Source organism: Doryrhamphus excisus, linkage group LG4, assembly GCF_037039965.1.
Source record: "Doryrhamphus excisus strain RoL-2023G ecotype Guam linkage group LG4, RoL_Dexc_Guam_v1.1, whole genome shotgun sequence".
NCBI lineage: Eukaryota > Metazoa > Chordata > Actinopteri > Syngnathiformes > Syngnathidae > Doryrhamphus > Doryrhamphus excisus.
In genome coordinates, this window is record NC_136360.1 from 355378 (window position 1) to 375696 (window position 20319).

Genomic DNA, 20319 nt, shown 5'->3' on the forward strand with positions numbered 1-20319 from the left:
GCTCAGGCGTGCCGAGGGTACAGTGAGATGGAGGGAGGAGGAAGATCTGAGGGAACGGGATGGATTGAGAATGTGCATGAGGTGGGGGGGGGGGGCAAGGTTATGGATGGACTTGTAGGTGAACAGAAGGATTTTGTAGGTGGTTCTTTGAGTCACTGGGAGCCAGTGGAGTTCCTGCAGGATGGGGGTGATGTGGTGATTATGGGGTCCTTCCTGTGTTTGTATCATTTGGCAGTCAATGTAATCCACTTACCTTTTAGGCTACCATGTCCAAAACCAAAGAAGAACTGGAGGCACAAAAGCTTGAACTTGTGCGGACACTTGAAAGGAGAGCCCTGGAAGTGGAGCATTTAAATGGTATGTTGCACTTCAATTTGTCCCATTCGGGGAAACGGCGTCGACATAGAATTCAAATATTATAATATTCCATGCTGTCCTGTAGATGACTTGAGGCAACTGAACGACAAGTTGGTGGAGGTCAGCGCCTCCAAAATGTCTCTGCAGCTAAGAGTAGATGAACTTGAAGCCACTGAAGTCAACATCAAAGTAAGTTATGCTTTATACCTTTTATAATAATATTGGCTTTTATCATCCAACAACTATTATGCATAGGCTGTATGTTATTACAGTAAAAAAAAAAACATCATTACATACTAGGCATGATCATGGTTTTATGCTGCCGATTCCAATACCGATCATCTAGGACTGAAATCGACCGATACAATCACATTCATTCATTCATTTTCTACCGCTTTTTCCTCACGAGGGTCACAAGGGTGCTGGAGCCTATCCCAGCTGTCTCCAGCTGGTGGCCAGCCAACATTTACAAGAAGGTAGTTGAAATAGAAGAAATGGGAACAAGAATACAGTCAAAATATTAAGATAAAGTCATATTATAATGAGGAACATTTTACAAAATAAACTAGTAATATTATGAAGAACAATAATGTGGTTTTAGTTTTTCAAAGAGTTGAAATATTAAAGAAATTTTTTATACAATTTTTGCAGTATTAGGTTGGAGGAAAAATGATAATGATAATTTCAAAGTCAAACTATTATAAAAAGAAAATTTGATTATTTAAGAAGAAAACAACATACAAATAAAAACAAAAACAAAGAGAGAAAAAAAAGCTCGTTCTATGCCACTTATCTTCATGAGGGTCGCGGGTATGCTGGAGCCTATCCCAGCTGTCTTCAGGCGAGAGAGGCGGGGTACACCCTGGACTGGTGGCCAGCCAATCACAGGGCACATATAGACAAACAACCATTCACACTCACATTCATACCTATGGACAACATGCAAACTCCACACAGAGATGGCGAGGGTGGGGAACGACAAAATAAGAAGCCAAAAAGTTACCACTTCCACACAAAATAGGAGGAGAATCATTCATTCATTTATCCAGGTCTGATAATGATAATGACAATACTACATGCTTTTTTTCAAAGAGCACTGAACAGTGTGTGTAATATGGCTAGCTAAACAGTAGTCTTCCAGAAAACTCAATCTCCTGGGAGCTAAAACCACTAAAGTCGTCCTCTTTAGTGTCAGAATTGAACAGCTTCATAATTCCTTCATCACACACTTTGTCAGTCTCGCTCTCTTTTTTTTTTGGTGGACAATTAGGAGTCGCCAATTAACCTAGCATGTTTTTGGAATGTGGGAGGAAACCGGAGTATCCGGAGAAAACCCCACGCATGCACGCGGAGAACATGCAAACTCCACACAGAGATGGACGAGGGTGGAATCGAACCCTGGTCTCCTAGCTGTGAGGTCTGCGTGCTAACCACTAGACCGCCGTGCCGCCTTCACATGGATTAATCATACATTTTTTAAATTTAGTGTGCTATTGTGTGTAGCTACTCTACAGGAGTCCACAACTCAATACAAAGGGTTGAAAAATGAGCATAATAGGTCCTATTTCAGTTACATAGGGTAGACATGCACAATGTGAAGGAAAGCGGGAGGAGCATGATGCCCAAAACGGTAGTTAGGGCAAGAAACTACACTGTATGCAAGTATCGCTGCGAACTACATTAGCATTAGCCACAGGTGATCGGCATTGAATGGCATTTTAGCGTATGTCAATCGTGTGATTTTTCACAGAAATTGAACGGTTACTGATTCCCGATGACTCACATTGTGTTGTTGTTTTTTTATTCCAGTACAAGGAGAAACGTATGGAGCAAGAAAAAGAGCTGCTAAATGGACAAACATCTTGGCTGAATGAGGAATTGAAGGCCAAAAGTGAAGAACTTTTGAACCTGTCCCGACAGAAGGGTAATGAGATCCTGGAGCTGAAATGCAGCCTGGAGAACAAAAAGGACGAGGCACGTTTCTTCCTCATTTGATCCCTTCATGTCGCTGCGATGACGACCTGGGCTGATCAGATTTTTGTGTGCGCTCACCTTGTAGTTGAACAGAGTCCAGGAACAAGTGGCCAGTCTCAAGACATTCAGTGAAAACTATCAAAAACTGAATGAGGACCTGATCCAGAAGCTGAAAGAAGTATGTGAAGTCTACCTGAGGGCTTTCTGTTTTTAATTGTGTATTTTTTTGGTATGCAAAAATGATAATTTCACTATGTTTATTTATTCCAGGCAAAGGAGCAGCAATCTAACATGGAGGAAAAATTCCAAAATGAGCTGAATGCCAACATAAAAATTTCCAATTTATACAAGGTATGTTGTGTGACGTTTGCAAAAACATTAACATTACGTAGGCTGGGTTTGAAGTGCCTTAAATTTGCGATAAATAGATGCTAGGGCTGCACCATTTAGCAAAAAGAATTATTGTAATTATCATTATGTACACTCACTATATTCAGGGTCATATGCTAAAAACCAGAGGTAGTCATTAGAGTCCTCATTATCTTTAAAGGGGACCTACGTATTTCCACTTTACTGACACATAAATATTGTTACGATGTAATATTGTCTTTTGGGTGGCTCTGCTCACGGGGGGTGGAGTAAAATTACACAGGCAGGAAATCCAAGAAGCGCCTGGAAGATCTAGAAAGCTTTTTCAGTGGGTTATCGTTTTGAGCTAATCTATAGGAGTCCACAACTTAATACAAAGTCCTGAGAATTAGTATAATATGTCCTTTGTAGGGCTGTAAGGTGGGCGTGTGGTTAGCGCACAGACCTCACAGCTAGGAGAGCCGGGTTCAATTCCACCCTCTGCTATCTCTGTGGAGAGTTTGGATGTTCTCCCCGTGCTTGTGTGGGTTTTCTCCGGGTACTCCGGTTTCCTCCCACATTCCAAAAAAAAACATGCTAGGTTAATTGGCGACTCCAAATTGTCCAACAAAAAAAAGAGAGAGAGACTGACAAAGTGTGTGATGAAGGAATTATGAGGCTGTTCAATTCTGACACTTATAGAGGACGACTTTAGTGGTTTTAGTTCTGGAAGACTGCTGTTTAGCTAGCCATATTTCACACACTGTTCAGTGCTCTTTGAAAAAAAGCATGCATTATTATCATTATCAGACCTGGGTTCAATTCCACCCTCGGCCATCTCTGTGTGGAGTTTGCATGTTCTCCCCGTGCATGCGTGGGTTTTCTCCGGGTACTCCGGTTTCCTCCCACATTCCAAAAACATGCTAGGTTAATTGGCCACTCCAAATTGTCCATAGGTATGAATGTGAGTGTGAATGGTTGTTTGTCTATATGTGCCCTGTGATTGGCTGGCCACCAGTCCAGGGTGTCTACCCCGCCTCTCGCCCGAAGACAGCTGGGATAGGCTCCAGCACCCCTACGACAGTACCACTCAGATACTGTGAACATCCAGCAGCAACACAACATTTTGGCATGACTACTATTTTGATGAAAAATATACTGAACCAGGGCTGCACAGCGGACGGGTGGTTAGCACACAGGCTTCACAGCTAGGAGACCCAAGTTCAATTCCACACTCGGCCGTCTCTGTGTGGAGTTTGCCACATGCACAGTTCTCCCTGTGCATGCGTGGGTTTTCTCCGGGTACTCCCACATTCCAAAAACATGCTAGGTTAATTGGCGACTCCAAATTGTCCATAGGTATGAATGTGAGTGTGAATGGTTGTTTGTCTATATGTGCCCTGTGATTGGCTGGTTTGCCGATGACTGTGCAGCATGAGTCCTTGAATAAAATGGCAGCATTTGTTTGTTATGGAGCTTAAGTTTGCATATTGTGAATCGAGATCACTTTTTTTGTTGTTGTTGCTGCTGCTGCTGCTACCCTTGATGCTAATATGTGATTGTCACCGCAGGGAGCGGCAGCTGATGCCGAGGCGAAAAGCGAGGAGCTGAGTCAAGCGGTGGATGAGTTGCATAAACTGCTGCAAGAGGCAGGAGAAGGTGAGACGCTTTTGAATATTTGCTTGTGTTGTTTGTACCCTGTCCTTTTTTTTAATTCATTTCTTTTTCTTTTACCTCAGCCAACAAAGCTCTTGAAGAGCATTTCCAAGCAACCAAAGCTGCTTCAGACAAGACTGCCGTAGAACTAAAAGAGCGAATCGAAGTACTTGAGAAGGAATTGGACAATGCCAACGATCTCCTCTCTAACTCTAAACTAAGAGGTAATTTGGGTTTAATTGTTCTTTGACTGACTTTTATGCATGGTAACATTTTTGGAGGCATTAAAGCAGCATTTTTGAAACTTTCAGCTCAAATTGCAGACTTACAAAAAGACAGCCAAACCAGTGACAAAGAGGACAACAGATATGCTTGAATCAGAACGTTATTATTATCATCATTATTAAGTTACAATATCTGCCCTCAGGACAATCAGCAACATAACCTGATATTTTGAAATATCAGATATTCTGCCTTGATTGTTTTTTTTACAGTGCAACCCTGGTCAACGTCATTAATCAATTCAAGACCTGAATCCATTTTCTCCATAAGAAATAATGTAAATCCAAAGTTCGTATTTCATGCAGAATGTAAATATAAATGACAAATGAAAATTTAAGCTTAGCCTTACTTTCATTGAAGACGTGACTGAAAATAAGAAGGTTTAATACATATAAAACTATCAAAATGTGTTTTTTGTTGACATTTTTGAGAGTCAACAGCTGATTGCATCAGACAGGCGACGTAACTTCTGCTTCTGGTTGCCGTTTTCTTTGGCTAGCTATTAAGACGTTAACAACGAAGGACGTTTTGTGATAAACGCAGAATAACACAAGACCTATACGATATTAATAGTGGTTCCGCTGTTTATGATGATGCATTTTGCCCTCTTTTGTGCATCCAGGTCCAGTTGGCACATCATCTGTGCTCACCGAGGAACAAATGACAACAGTGTCTCCTACGGCGACTGCAGTGGCGAAAATAAAACCCGGAATGAAGCTAACTGAGGTGTGCGTCATTTCATGGTGTTTACAGCGTTATGCTTGATTATTAAATTTCTGTTCTGGCATTTTGATCTGTATTCTTATTATTTTCAGTTGTACACTGCCTACGTGGAAAGCCAGGAGCAGCTGCAGTTGGAGCGCTTGGAGAACAAGCGGGTTAACAAGTATCTGGATGACATCGTGCAGGAAGTGGAGGCAAAGGCCCCCATTCTGAAACGGCAGAGGGATGAGCATGAGCGCATGCAGAAATCGGTGGCCAGTCTGTCGGCCAAACTGGAGCAGGCTGTTAAGGTAAGAAGTGGAATGGCTGTTTCAGGATTCCCGGTGGTGCTAAAAACATGGCTGTTTGTTTTTGGTTTTTTTTTAAAAATACAATTAAAGAAGAACTAAGGCACAGATGGCACTGGGGTGCGTAGAAAAGACAAATAAACGGAAAATCACATAATGTGAGGTGACGGGATCAGGGCTCGACAATAACGATGTACCGATGGCCAGGGGTAAGTTAAAACAAAATTGGGGCAAGTAAATCCAATCAGAGGCGGCACGGCGGTCGAGTGGTTAGCGTGCAGACCTCACAGCTAGGAGACCAGCGTTCAATTCCACCATCGGCCATCTCTGTGTGGAGTTTGCATGTTCTCCCCGTGCATGCGTGGGTTTTCTCCGGGTACTCCGGTTTCCTCCCACATTCCAAAAACATGCTAGGTTAATTGGCGACTCCAAATTGTCCATAGGTATGAATGTGAGTGTGAATGGTTGTTTGTCTATATGTGCCCTGTGATTGGCTGGCCACCAGTCCAGGGTGTACCCCGCCTCTCAGAAAATGAATGTATGAACCCTAATATTTTATTTTTTCCCCCTCACATCAAATTGCACATTCTGGTCTGGTGGCACATTGTTGCTTATTTCTTCTATTGTGTCTTTGTTTGATTTCCACCGCTTTCAATGATTGTTTCAGGAGGTGCACCGCCTGCAGAATGAAACCGATGAAGCCAACAAGCGCGCCACTGTTTTAGAAAGGGGCAACCAAAGGTGTGATTTACAGCTCGCGGACCTTTCTCAGCAGGTAGTTTCTTTTTTCCCCCCCAAAAGAGCTCATTGCGGCTATATTTTACGATGAGAAAAATTCAAAGTTTCTCTCCCACCAGGTTCGTGTGCTCCTCATTGAGCTGGAGGAGGCCCGGGGAAACCATGTGATTCTCGATGAGGAGTTGAGCTCGGGAGACGTCAGCAGCACCTCGGAGGTCATCAGTCAACACCTGGTGACTTTCCGAAGCGTGGAAGAGTTGCAGAAGCAGAATCAGCGTCTTCTGGTGGCCCTCAGGGATCTCGGCGATGCCCAAGAGAAAGAAGAGTTGGAAGCCTCCAGCACCAAGTATGCTAATGCTAATGCTTTTCTTGTCTTTATATTCGCCTGAGTTCCAACATGTGATTTGTTTCCCCCAATTTACCAATGCTACTTTTCCAATAGTTACATATGATTTTGGCTAATCAGGATTAATGATCACAGGCGTGTTGAAGTGGAGAAGAGTTTGGAGAACACGCTGGTTGAAGTGGAGTCGCTGAGGGAGCAACGCAGCCAGCAGATTAAGATGACCGAGTCCATCATGAGGCAGAGGGACATGTACCGTGTGCTGTTGGCCCAAGCAACAGGAGTCAGCTTCCCCCAGCAAGGTAACGCCCCTTCACGGTGAGGCAGCATTTAGCCACTATGGCCCCCACCCGTGGAACAGCCTACCGGAGGGCCTCAGGACTGCGGAGACTGTTGATATTTTGAAAAAAAAATTAAAGACGCACCTTTTTAATCAGGCTTTTAACTAATATTTTTAAACTTATGTTTTTATCTTTTTAGTCCTATTTTATGCTCTTAGTCTTCAGCTTTTAAGTCCAGTGTTTTTCATCTTTTTAGTCCTATTTTATGCTCTTAGTTTTCAGCTTTTAAATCCAATGTTTTGTTTTCATCTTTTTAGTCCTATATATTTTTTTTTTTTTTTTGCTCTTGGTCTTCAGCTTTTAACTCTAGTGTTATGTTTTTATCTTTTTAGTCCTATTTTATGCTCTTAGTCTTCAGCTTTTAACTCTAGTGTTTTGTTTTTATCTTTTTAGTCCTATTTTATGCTCTTAGTCTTCAGCTTTTAACTCTAGTGTTTTGTTTTTATCTTTTTAGTCCTATTTTATGCTCTTAGTCTTCAGCTTTTAACTCTAGTGTTTTGTTTTTATCTTTTTAGTCCTATTTTATGCTCTTAGTCTTCAGCTTTTAACTCTAGTGTTTTGTTTTTATCTTTTTAGTCCTATTTTATGCTCTTAGTCTTCAGCTTTTAACTCTAGTGTTTTGTTTTTATCTTTTTAGTCCTATTTTATGCTCTTAGTCTTCAGCTTTTAACTCTAGTGTTTTGTTTTTATCTTTTTAGTCCTATTTTATGCTCTTAGTCTTCAGCTTTTAACTCTAGTGTTTCCTCAGGTGGGCCCTCCACACTGGGGGCTGTGTCGGGTCTGCTGAGGGGGTGCCATCCTTGGGTCCCTTCGACCCGGCCGGCTGGGGGTTCCTCCCTTTAATGGGGGGGGTCCGCCCGTCTGTCGGAGTCGGGGGGCCCGGGTGCTGGTCCCCTGATGGCACAGCCTGCAGCTCCTCCCAGTGTGGACGGCCCCAAAGGTGGCGTTTCCTTGTTCCTCAGTGCCATGCCATGTCTCCCTACTGTGTGATTGTGTGTGTGTGTGGGGGGGGGGGGGTCTAGTATGGAGGGTGGGAAGGAGGGGCTTTCTTTTGTTTCTTAGTTTTTTCCTTTTAATTGTGGTAATTGTTTTAATTCTGTAAAGCACTTTGTGTTGCATGTCTTTGCAGGAAAAGTGCTGTACAAATAAAGTTGATTTGATAATTGCATCGGTAGAACGAGAAATGTTCTAAAGACAATGAATATGAAATAATTACATTTCAGTGTACAGTGCAGTGTTAGGATGGCTGAACGCCTTTTCTGTTGTAAGGCACATTACCCGAGGAGCTCACCCTCACATCCACCCCCCGCCGTTCACCCGCGGCCACTCCCACCACGGGGACACCCACGACGCTTGTTTCCATGGCAACCGATTCGGCTGAAGCATTGGAGGCCAAGGCAGCCTTGCGACAGGTAAACAGTTAGCCAAACAAAGCCCGCGTGTTACCTTTAGTTGCGTGAAAATGTGTTCACATACAGTAGATTACTTTTTTACATTTCCTCTACAATTCCACCATGCATCAATGTAGACGCTACAGCACACTTTAGAAAGGTAAACAGCACTTCTTCCACCCAACCGTTTTTTTATCGCAACTACATTAAACCACCATTATTATCTTCACTTGTTTAAATGTACTGCAAAAAAAGGTCAGTAAGGATAATTCATAATGCCGCCTACAGAGAACATACTAACTCCTTATTTCTAAAAATCACAAATACTTCAACTTGCTGATATAGTTCATCTTCAAACAGCTAAAATAATGCATAAGGCTAAAAATAACCAATTAGCTAAAAATGTCATCCAATACTTCTCTACAAGAGAGGAGAAATATGATCTCAGGGAAGAAGTACATTTGAAACACTTCTATGCTAGGACTACGTTATGCTAGCCATAGCATTTCAGTATGTGGAATCAAACTATGGAATGGATTGAGTAAGGAAATCAAACAATGCACAACGATGAGCCAATTCAAGAAACAATACAAGCAGTTGATGTTTGCTAAATACAAGGATGAAGAGTCTTGAACCAGTCATGATGTGCTATATATATCACTATATTGACACTTACTATGGTACCCATTATGGCATTGGATGCTCATATCACCGAGTACTTTGGTACGAGGTACATTATTAAAAAAAAAAAAACAAAACAACCTTAAACTGTATTATGAAAAGCAGGAAGTGAACAAATGTAAGTTACTGATTGTAAAAGTACCAGATGGAGGGGTAGGATTTAATAAGCTTTGCTTCTTCCTACTCCTTTTGGACATGTGGAACTGTGAACTGATTATGTGATGCATTCAATTGTCATCTGATGCATGTTCAAATGAAATAAAACCATTACCTTTAGGTCAAATCCAAAAACTAAGCAAAGCTGCAGTGTTGTTGGATGCACAGATCACATAATGACTCCCATCCCAGAGCAATGTGCATTAGTTTGACTTCGTTGTGATGTGATGATGTGTGTATTCTTGCACTCGCAGTTGCAGGAGGTGTTTTCTTCCTACAAGAAGGAGCGAGAAGAGAGTGACAGGGCACTGACCAAGCAGAATGACAAACTCCTGGAGCAGCTGTCAGACCTGCGCTCCCAGAATGCCAAGACGGCGACGCAGCTGGAGTTTGCGTCCAAGAGGTGCGTCCGAACACTGACAGCAAGGACACTTTGCATTTAAGAACTTGCTTCTGTGGATGCCGTTTCTGACATCTTTAAACTGATTTCAGGTATGAGATGCTACAGGTTAATGTTGAGGGATACAGGAAGGAGATTGCTTCACTCCGAGAGAAAGAGCAAAAGATGGCCACCGCCACACAGAACCACGAGAAAAGCATCCATACATTAACTGAGGATCTAAGAGCTGCTCGGGAAAGGCTTTCAATGGCGGAGGTATTTGTTTGAAACTAATTCGTATCCTTTTGTGAAATCTCGCCTTTTAACAGTCGCTCCTCTTCCCATTTTTAAGGGTCTTGCTGAAGGTCTCCGTAAAGAACGAGACATGCTGAAGCTGATTGAGTCAAAGTTGAACGACGAGAAGGAGAAAATCCTGAGCCAGCAGCAAAGCCAGAACATGGTGCTGACCAACCTTCAGGCTATTCAGGTAAATCAGAATGATCTCACTGACCGCGATGTACACAGTTTTTTCCGATATTAATGAATGTGTTTTTTTTTCAGGCCACACTTGAGCGTTCGGACACTGACACACGTCAGCGTCTCAACAGTCACATAGAGAAGCAGGAACGAGAGATCTCCCAGCTGCAGAAGAGGTTGGAACACGAGGTGGAACAGCGCCATTTGCTGAGCAGGAACCAGGAAGTAGGCAATGGTTTTGATATTTTAATGTGTGTCTCTATATTATATTATATATTTTCACTGTACATCAAATTTGTGCGACCTGGCATGTCAACTACTGTACCTTTTTTTTTTCATGTATTGTTTTTGTAATTTCCTCTCAACTAGGAAACGCTGCACTGATCTGGGGACACAAAGCACATTCATAATCCTCATTCTCCTTCATCTGCTAAGATTCAGGTACTAGAAGCAAAGCGACAAATGGAGACCCAGACGGCGCTACACCAGCGGACTAAAGAGATGCTGAATGCTGCGGAGGTAGAGCTCAACTCTCTCAGAGTGCAGCAAGGTAGCAGCGAACCACGTCATATCCTGGGCTCCCCCACCACGCCGATAACCAGAGGTTGGTGCAAAGACACACATGATATTTATGTTGCATTAAGGCCACTATTACCATTGTAATTTCCACCAAAGTCATAATCCATATAGTCACTTGACTGACCCCCAACACCCCATCTCTCGCATGAAGACAGCTGGGATAGACTCCAGCACCGCCCGTGACCCTCGTGAGGATACGCGGTAGAAAATGAATGAATGAATAAAAACAATGACTTCCTACTTTTAGGCTTACAAGTTTCAAGTCAAGACCGTGAAGACCTTCAGAGTCGCATGCTACAGACTGAAGCACGGGCACAGGAGCTGGCAGAGAGCCTGAGGGCCACCACCTCCAGCATGGAGCAGTACCGAGCCATGGCTCAGAGTCTGGAGGAATCCCTGGAGAAAGAGAAACAGGTGACGTACCGAATGAAATTGATACACACCGGCCGTGTACTGTTTACAGCTGGAATTATAATAAATAATAATAATACATTTTATTTGTATAGCGCTTTTCAAAATACTCCAAGACACTTTACAGTAGAATGAAGTTGAATAAAACAAGTAAACAGAAGACACACCAAAATACAACATTCATTGGTTAATACACAGTTAAAACATGAGTAAAAGCGGTCAGATATAAAAGGTTAGACATTAAAAACAGAGTTAAAGAGGTGGGTTTTGAGTTGTTTTTTTGAAGGTGGGAAGTTCAGGGCAAGCACGGAGTGAATGGGGCCAAGAGTTCCAGAGGGTCGGGGGGGGGGGGGTAGCGATGGAGAAGGCTCTGTCTCCCCAAGTTCGGAGCTTGGTCTTACAGGGGAGTGCCAGGAGGTTGGAGTCTGAGGAAGCGAAGGGGACGCGGGGGATTATGTGGATGGAGCAGGTCTGTGAGATATGGGGGGGGGGGGTCAGATCGTAGAGGGCTTTTGTAGGTGATGAGAAGAATTCTGAAGTGAATGTGTTGTCATATTGCAACAAAATGGAACAAAAGTTTTCTTTTCCAACATACAAAGCATGGTATTTTGTGAAAATATGTATCTAATAAAACTTTCTTGACCATATTCCAAATGTTCCATATGCAGGTAACTGAGCAGGCCCGTGCCTCCATTGAAATTTGTATGAAGGAGGCTGAGGAGCACAACCGCAGACTTGAGGAGAAGCTTCTGGAAGCAGAGAAAGAGAAACTGAATATTGCAGAGGAACATATGAAGGCCATTGCCTCTCTGAATGACCAGGTAATTATATAATATTTCGCAATTTTGTTGTAAATACAGTAAAGTCTCGTTATATCGATATTGTTGGGAGTCGGAAGAAATATCGATATAACCAGACTGTCGATATATCCGATCCTGCGCCGAACTGCATTAAAAGTGGGCAATAATGCAATAATGACATTGTTCTATACTATAGAACAATGTCGAGCAGCTTAAATCAATCTTTGCTTAAGGATTTCAATACCAAAAAAGAACACGGCCAACGGCTGCTTCCAGTCAACTTTATTTTTCACACTTCCACCACCAGAGCGCAGTACACACACCGATTCCCGCACTTCCTGGTTCACAGGTCATGCTCAGCCCGCCCCACATAGCTGGCCAAACACATGCCTGCAACAGAAGAACCAACTGCCAGCATGAACCAGGAAGTGCGGGAATCGGTGTGTGTGCTGCGCTCTGGTGGTGGAAGTGTGAAAAATAAAGTTGACTGGAAGCAGCCGTTGGCCGTGTTCTTTTTTGGTATTGAAATCCTTAAGCAAAGATTGATTTAAGCTGCTTTTGTATCGATATAAGCAGACCAAATTGGCTGGCGGGAGATGAAAAGGGCATCGTAGTAACCGGATTATCATAATAACCGGGTATCGTACTAACGGAACTAATTATATCATAAAAGACTAGAAATTTGCCGGGAAATGAAAATAGTATCGTAATAAGCAGTAATTCGTTATAACCGATATCGATATAACGAGACTTTACTGTATTGCTATAGATTTCTTTAAAAACAATTCCATATTTTTCTCCTTGTTAGATGGATGGTCTTAGAAGGAATATTAGCAGCGCCCAGACAGAACTTCAGATGGCGCTGCAGCGTTTATCAGCTGCCGAAGCCCAGCAGCAACAGTCTTTACAAGACAGCCAGGAGCAGGTAAAATGGCCGCCATAAAATGTATTACCCTTGAGATTGTTCTTAATAATTGAAAGTTAAATAAATTAATATAAATTCTCCCATTTATAAGGCTAAACTGGCAGCCGAAGCACAAGATAAGTATGAGCAGGAGATGATGCTGCACGCAGCAGATGTGAAGGCTCTCCAGGATGCTAAGACTCAGGCCCTGCAGGCCGCTGAGCTCAGGCATCAACTCGAGGAAAGATCCCAGAGAGTTAATGCTGAGCTAATGGAGGCTAGAATCTCCTGGGGGGAGCAGGAAAAGATCCTCAAGGTATGTTGGCCCGCACAAGATTTAGATACATGTCATGAAATGTGGATGCGGTTTAGAGCTGTTGCATTTTGTGACCTCTCAGGAGGAGATGTCCAAGATAGAGAAACGCTATGAAGAGTTGCAGAGGCAGAACACCCTCCTGCATGAGCAAATCCAGACAATGAGCGGCAAAATGGCTGAGAATTTGCAGCGTGCTGCAAGCGACAGTCCGCTGAACATCTCTCTCTCTGAAGAGGGCAAGTCTGAAGACCAAGTCCTAGAGATTCTAAGGTAGTACACATACACAGCAATTGAGTAGAAGTCCTCGTTGCCCGTTTTAAAGAGGAAAATCAAAGTTAAACAATAAATCATAATCCGGGCTGCATGGCAGATGAGTGGTTAGCGCGCAGACCTCACAGCGAGGAGACCGGGGTTCAATTCATCTCTGTGTGGAGTTTGCATTGTGTTCTCTCCGTGCATGTGTGGGTTTTCTCCGGGTACAAAACATGCTAGGTTAATTGGCGACTCCAAATTGTCCATACAGTGAAGAAAATAAGTATTTGAACACCCTGCTATTTTGCTATTTCTCCCACTTAGAAATCATGGAGGGGTCTGAAATTTTCATCGTAGGTGCATGTCCACTGTGAGAGAGATAAACTAAAAAGAAAAATCCAGAAATCACAATGCATGATTTTTTAACAATTTATTTGTGTGATACAGCTGCAAATAAGTATTTGAACACCTGTGTATCATCTAGAATTCTGACCCTGAAAGACCTGTTAGTCTGCCCATTAGAAGTCCACCTGCACTCCATGTATCATCCTGAATCAGATGCACCTGTTTGAGGTCGTTAGCTGCATAAAGACACCTGTCCACCCCATACAATCAGTAAGACTTTAACTTGTAACATGGCGAAGACCAAAGAGCTGTCCAAAGACACCAGAGACAAAATTGTACACCTCCACAAGGCTGGAAAGGGCTACGGAGCAATTACCAAGCAGCTTGGTGAAAAAAGGTCCACTGTTGGAGCTATCATTAGAAAATGGAAGAAGCTAAACATGACGGTCAATCTCAATCGGAGTGGAGCCCCATGCAAGATATCACCTCGTGGGGTCTCAATGATTCTAAGAAAGGTGAGGAATCAGCCCAGAACTACACGACAGGACTTGGTCAATGACCTGAAAAGAGCTGGGACCACCGTTTCCAAGGTTACTGTAGGTAATACACTAAGACGTCATGATGTGAAATCATGCATGGCACGAAAGGTTCCCCTGCTTAAACCAGCACATGTCAAGGCCCGTCTTAAGTTTGCATATGACCATTTGGATGATACAGAGGAGTCATGGGAGAAAGTTTTATGGTCAGATGAGACCAAAATAGAACTTTTTGGTCATAATTCCAATAAGCGTGTTTGGAGGAAGAAGAATGAAGAGTACAATCCGAAGAACACCATCCCTACTGTGAAGCATGGGGGTGGTAGCATCATGCTTTGGGGGTGTTTTTCTGCACATGGGACAGGACGAGTGCACTGCATTAAAGAGAGGATGACTGGGGCCGTGTATTGTGAGATTTTGGGGAACAACCTCCTTCCCTCTGTCAGAGCATTGAAGATGGGTCGTGGCTGGGTCTTCCAACACGACAACGACCCGAAGCACACAGCCAGGAAAACCAAGGAGTGGCTCCGTAAGAAGCATATCAAGGCTCTAGCATGGCCCAGCCAGTCTCCAGACCTGAACCCAATCGAAAATCTTTGGAGGGAGCTCAAACTCCGTGTTTCTCAGCGACAGCCCAGAAACCTGACTGATCTAGAGAAGATCTGTGTGGAGGAGTGGGCCAAGATCCCTCCTGCAGTGTGTGCAAACCTGGTGAAAAACTACAGGAAACGTTTGACCTCTGTAATAGCAAACAAAGGCTACTGTACCAAATATTAACATTCATTTTCTCAGGTGTTCAAATACTTATTAGCAGCTGTATCACACAAATAAATTGTTAAAAAATCATGCATTGTGATTTCTGGATTTTTCTTTTTAGTTTATCTCTCTCACAGTGGACATGCACCTACGATGAAAATTTCAGACCCCTCCATGATTTCTAAGTGGGAGAAATAGCAAAATAGCAGGGTGTTCAAATACTTATTTTCTTCACTGTAGGTATGAATGTGAGTGTGAATGGTTGTTTGTCTATATGTGCCCTGTGATTGGCTGGCCACCAGTCCAGGGTGTAGCCCGCCTCTTGCCCAAAGACAGCTGGGATAGGCTCCAGCACCCCCACGACCCTCGTTAGGATAAGCGGTAGAGAATGAATGTTCTTGTTAGCATAACTTGCTAACAAAATGGCCACCGGAAGCAGAAGTCAGCTGTGTCGCCCATCTAGATGTCATCTACGGTTGACAATTTGTTTTACTTGCATAAAACGCTAAAATTCTAAATGCATAAAAATGAAAGGAGTCCAAATTCTTGTTAGCATAATTTGCTAACAAAATGGCCACCGGAAGCAGAAGTCAGCCGTGTCGCCGATCTAGATGTCATCTACGGTTGACAATTTGTTTTACTTGCATAAAACTCTTAAAATTCTAAATGCATAAAAATGAAAGGACTCCAAATCCTTGTTAGCATAACTTGCTAACAAAATGGCCACTGGAAGCAGAAGTCTAGAAATCTAGACGTCACCTACGGTTAACTCTCAAAAACACATTTTTATAGTTTTACAATTTGTTTTTACTTGCATAAAACTCTAAAATTCTAAATGCATAAAAATGAAAGGACTCCAAATTGCTAGGTTATTTAAGGCCAATTAAACATGCTAGGTTAATTGGCGACTCCAAATTGTCCACAGGTATGAATGTGAGTGTGAATGGTTGTTTGTCTATATGTGCCCTGTGATTGGCTGGCCACCAGTCCAGGGTGTACCCCGCCTCTCTTGCCCAAAGACAGCTGGGATAGGCTCCAGCACCCCCACGACAGTATCACTCGGATACTGTGAACATCCAGCAGCAACACAACATTTTGGCATGACTACTATTTTGATGAAAAATATACTGCATAGCGGCCAGATGGTTGGCACACAAGCTTCACAGCTAGAAGACCCGAGTTCAATTCCATCCTCTGCCATCTCTGTGTGGACTTTGCATGTTCTCCCCCTCAGGATAAGCGGTAGAAAATGAATGAATGAATGAATGAAATCATAATCCATAATCTAATAAAGCGACACGGTACAGTAGCTTTGAATGATATGAAAGTTAGAAAGACACTAATATACATTTTACTGATGTGTCACAGGTTTGTGCGGCGTGAAAAGGAGATTGCAGAGTCTCGTTACGAGTTTGCTCAAGGGGAGAGTCTGCGCTACCGTGTGAGGGTTGAGCACCTGGAGCAAGAGCTCAAAGAGCTGCAGGACACCTTGAGTGCTGCTCGAGAGAAGATGCAGGTACGTTTTGTATTCTCCTGGGTCCCACAGTTACCAGTAAGTGATTTGCAGCAGTGGAACAATCGTCAAAAATAGTTTTGATTCCTTGGATTTATTGATCTGTAGTCGTCCATGTTTTGACCCCATTTCTTCTACAATGGCATGAGACAGTGTGTCCAATAAATATTTTATGATATGCACATTTACTTGTTTAATTTAGCAATACTATGTGTATATTTTTGATAACTTGTATATATCTTGTACATACGTATCTTGTTAAATTGTCTTTTTTTACTCTACTTTTATATACTTTTTTTTTAAACTTGACTACTGCACTGAAAGGAGAAGCTCTCCAATCTCCTTGTACATCTTGTATAATGACAATAAAGGCCATTCCATTCCAACCACAAAATCTGGGTAGCTGAGATAAATTTTACCGATATGGTTTGGTCCTAATCTCTTCTGCGTCAGGTGACGGCAAAGACCTTGGCCCAGCATGATGAGCTTATGAAAAAGACAGAAACTATGAGCATCCTAATGGAGACAAACAAGATGCTTCGAGAAGAGAAGGAAAAACTGGAGCAGGAAATGCAGCAAACCCAAGCAAAGGTATGTTTTTTTTTTTTTGTCTGAATTAACCAACAATATTTCTATAATTCAGTTGGCAATATACACTGACTTAATCAATCTTGTGGTGGATCTGGTATTTTAGCGTTGCCATCATCCAGGTTTAAGTCGGTTCAATCATCTTAATTTATCTCACAGGTCCAAAAGTTGGAGTCAGACGTTTTGCCACAGCAGCAGGCAAACGTCGAACTGAGTGAGAAGAGTGGCGTGCTGCAAATGGAGAAGAAAATACTGGAGGAGGAGATCAAACGCTGGAAGGCTCGGACACAGGTCAGTGTACACAGTGTATGTATTGGTACACCCCAAAAAATTTGAATGAAGATTTCTGCATTTAGTAAAGTTATACCTCATTCATTGTGGTTAAGTGAATTCAGACCTGATTGTGATAAGTGAATTCTGGAAGTAGGATTCCTTATTCATTAAAAAGGGATATTTTCGTACTTTGCTACTAGCTACTTTATTATTTTGCCTATATTAAATATAAATATATATTTATATTCAAATATTTATATTTATTTATAAAAATATAAATATTTATTTATTTATAATATTTATTTATTTATCATAATATAAATATTTATAAATATAAACACGCATCCAGACCTGATTGTGGTAGGTGAATTAGGAAGTAGGATTCCTTATTCATTAAAAAGGGATATTTTCATACTTGGAGCAAAGACGTTTATGACCGCCTAAATACGGTTCTTAGCATTATTATAACCTAGACATTGAAATAATGCTCCTACAGTACCTTTACGCTCGTATTACCCAATATAATGGACATAATATAGACCAAATGTATGTAGTAATAATAATATGTAATAATATAGACCACATGTTAGCATTTGCTCATATTTGTACGTCTGTTTTTCCCCAGTACTACCTGCCGTGGCTATCGTCTCATTATTGTAACCTTGTGACCGTTGTCCAATACCGCATATAAATATGTCTTTAAATACGTTTTCCAAATGCCTTATATTCATATTTTAGTTCATTTAGCAGTTTTTTTGCTTCAAAATTTGTGCAAAAAATGTCAAAGTTGCTTGACAATGAATTATTTAACTAATGAGCCCTATTGAACCACTGAAAAGCGATAATTCATTCATATATTTTGAAAAAAACGTGATAGTGGAGCTGTGGAATTCGAACCTTGACTTGTTGTACTTAGAAACCAACCAACCAATGATATCGCTCACTGGAATCAAGCAATGCGTTGGTTTTCAGTATGTTGTTCCACTATTAATCTATTGAAAAAATTGTTTTCTCTCTTTTCAGCATTTGGTTAGCCAGCAGAAAGATTCCGATCCAGAGGAGTACAAGCGTCTACATTCGGAGAAAGAAGTACACCTTAAACGTATTCAGCAGCTCACAGAAGAGAACAGCAGGATCAAAGCAGAAGTTACCAGGTGAGTAAAATCATACAGTTGCCAGTCCGTACCAGATCTCTCTCTTTTTTTTTTCTTCTGACGTCTTAACATCTATTTAGGACCGGCAATCTCACAGCGTCCCAGCAAAGCCAAATACAAAACTTGCTTGACAATTTGAGTAAGATAACTGAAGAGAGAAATGTCCTCAAAGAGGATGTAGCCACAAAGACTATGGAAATCCAGGAGAAGGTAAAGACCATTACACAAGTCAAGAAGATCGGACGCCGCTACAAGACTCAATATGATGAGCTCAAAGTACAACACAGCAAGGTGAGAGCTCCGAAGCTAGCACTACCGCTCCTTTTAACTTTGACCGCAATTGAACCTTGTTGTATTGTGTCTAGGTGGTGGCTGAAGCTGCAGGCCCATCCAAAGACGAGGAGACGCGTCAAGCCTCTGTTCAGGAACTGCAGAGCCTTCGAGACTCTCTGAGCCAGGCTGACACCAGGATTAAAGACCTGGAGGGACAGCTGGAGAACATCAACAGGGTCAGCCATCCAAACATGTTCTTCCTCACTTTTAATGATTGTAACCCACTGGGGCAGATACTTTGTATTCATAGTGATCCACTCACTTTTGTTGTAGATGATCACCGTTTTGTTTGGATTTCATTCAAATGTTGGGTTTGGCACGGCGGTTGAGTGGTTAGCTAGGAGACCAGGGTTCAATTCCACCCTCGGCCATCTCTGTGTGGAGTTTACATTTTTCTCCGGGTACTCCAGTTTCCTCCCACATTCCAAAAACATGCTAGGTTAATTGGTGAATCCAAATTGTCCAACAAAAAAAAGAGAGAGAGACTGACAAAGTGTGTGATGAAGGAATTCTGACACTAAAGAAGACGACTTTAGTGGTTTTAGCTCCCAGGAGATTAATGAGTTTTCTGGAAGACTACTGTTTAGCTAGCCATATTACACACACTGTTCAGTGCTCTTTGGAAAAAAAAGCATGTATTATCATTATCAGACCAGGGTTCAATTCCACCCTCGGCCATCTCTGTGTGGAGTTTGCATGTTCTCCCCGTGCATGCGTGGGTACTCCGGTTTCCTCCCACATTCCAAAAACATGCTAGGTTAATTAGCGACTCCAAATTGTCCATAGGTATGAATGTGTGAGTGAATGGTTGTTTGTCTATACGTGCCCTGTGATTGGCTGGCCACCAGTCCAGGGTGGAAGCCGTATTAAATTACCTGAGGTGAAGGAAATATCCGGGAATCTCAAGATACTTATAGCTGTGTCAACCGTTTTGATGTAGTACTACTATCTTAAGTCTTCATTTCATTAGATTGCGGAAGTGTACCCAATGCAGGGCCAGTCGATGTAGATGTAAGGAGAAACTTCTTGGCCTGTTACAGGTGGTTGCAGAGCGTGAAACTGAGGTGCACAATTCCCAGGAAGAGTCATCCAGACTGAGACAGGAGCTGCAGGACAAATCCAAGCAGATGGCTGACAAGGAGGAGAAGACTAAGAAGGCGATTGTTTTTGCCAAGCAGAGGATCAGCCAGCTCACAAGTAAGAGGGAATCCATGACCTCTAGTCACAATGATTCTATTTCTTATGACTTATTTTTGTGTGGGAACTATTGATGGAAAGCATACTGTTACATCCGTTATTGTCCTATTGAAACCTTGCTCGGCAACACAAAGTAATGTCAAATGAGCATCCAACCTCAAATACTCAACTCCTCCACCTGGGGGCAGGACCTCATTCCCAACCCCGGAGGGAGCACTCCACCCTTTTC

The 20319-nt window shown here is 42.3% G+C and overlaps 1 protein-coding gene across 1 annotated transcript in view; it reads left to right on the forward strand.

The window, feature by feature from the left end:
* Positions 1-20319, forward strand: part of tprb (translocated promoter region b, nuclear basket protein) — a 36938-nt gene that overhangs the window by 2999 nt on the left and 13620 nt on the right. Inside the window, exons 4-33 of the mRNA XM_058072893.2 lie at positions 261-357; positions 443-546; positions 2167-2331; positions 2417-2509; positions 2602-2682; positions 4251-4338; positions 4419-4559; positions 5240-5343; positions 5433-5630; positions 6295-6402; positions 6485-6711; positions 6847-7010; positions 8319-8461; positions 9532-9680; positions 9770-9932; positions 10009-10143; positions 10218-10358; positions 10569-10737; positions 10960-11126; positions 11792-11944; positions 12732-12848; positions 12940-13143; positions 13226-13413; positions 16401-16548; positions 16999-17136; positions 17293-17424; positions 18430-18560; positions 18641-18851; positions 18926-19069; positions 19934-20090. Coding sequence (XP_057928876.2) covers positions 261-357; positions 443-546; positions 2167-2331; positions 2417-2509; positions 2602-2682; positions 4251-4338; positions 4419-4559; positions 5240-5343; positions 5433-5630; positions 6295-6402; positions 6485-6711; positions 6847-7010; positions 8319-8461; positions 9532-9680; positions 9770-9932; positions 10009-10143; positions 10218-10358; positions 10569-10737; positions 10960-11126; positions 11792-11944; positions 12732-12848; positions 12940-13143; positions 13226-13413; positions 16401-16548; positions 16999-17136; positions 17293-17424; positions 18430-18560; positions 18641-18851; positions 18926-19069; positions 19934-20090 — 4360 coding nt within the window. The remainder of the gene's footprint in view (positions 1-260; positions 358-442; positions 547-2166; positions 2332-2416; positions 2510-2601; positions 2683-4250; positions 4339-4418; positions 4560-5239; positions 5344-5432; positions 5631-6294; positions 6403-6484; positions 6712-6846; positions 7011-8318; positions 8462-9531; positions 9681-9769; positions 9933-10008; positions 10144-10217; positions 10359-10568; positions 10738-10959; positions 11127-11791; positions 11945-12731; positions 12849-12939; positions 13144-13225; positions 13414-16400; positions 16549-16998; positions 17137-17292; positions 17425-18429; positions 18561-18640; positions 18852-18925; positions 19070-19933; positions 20091-20319) is intronic.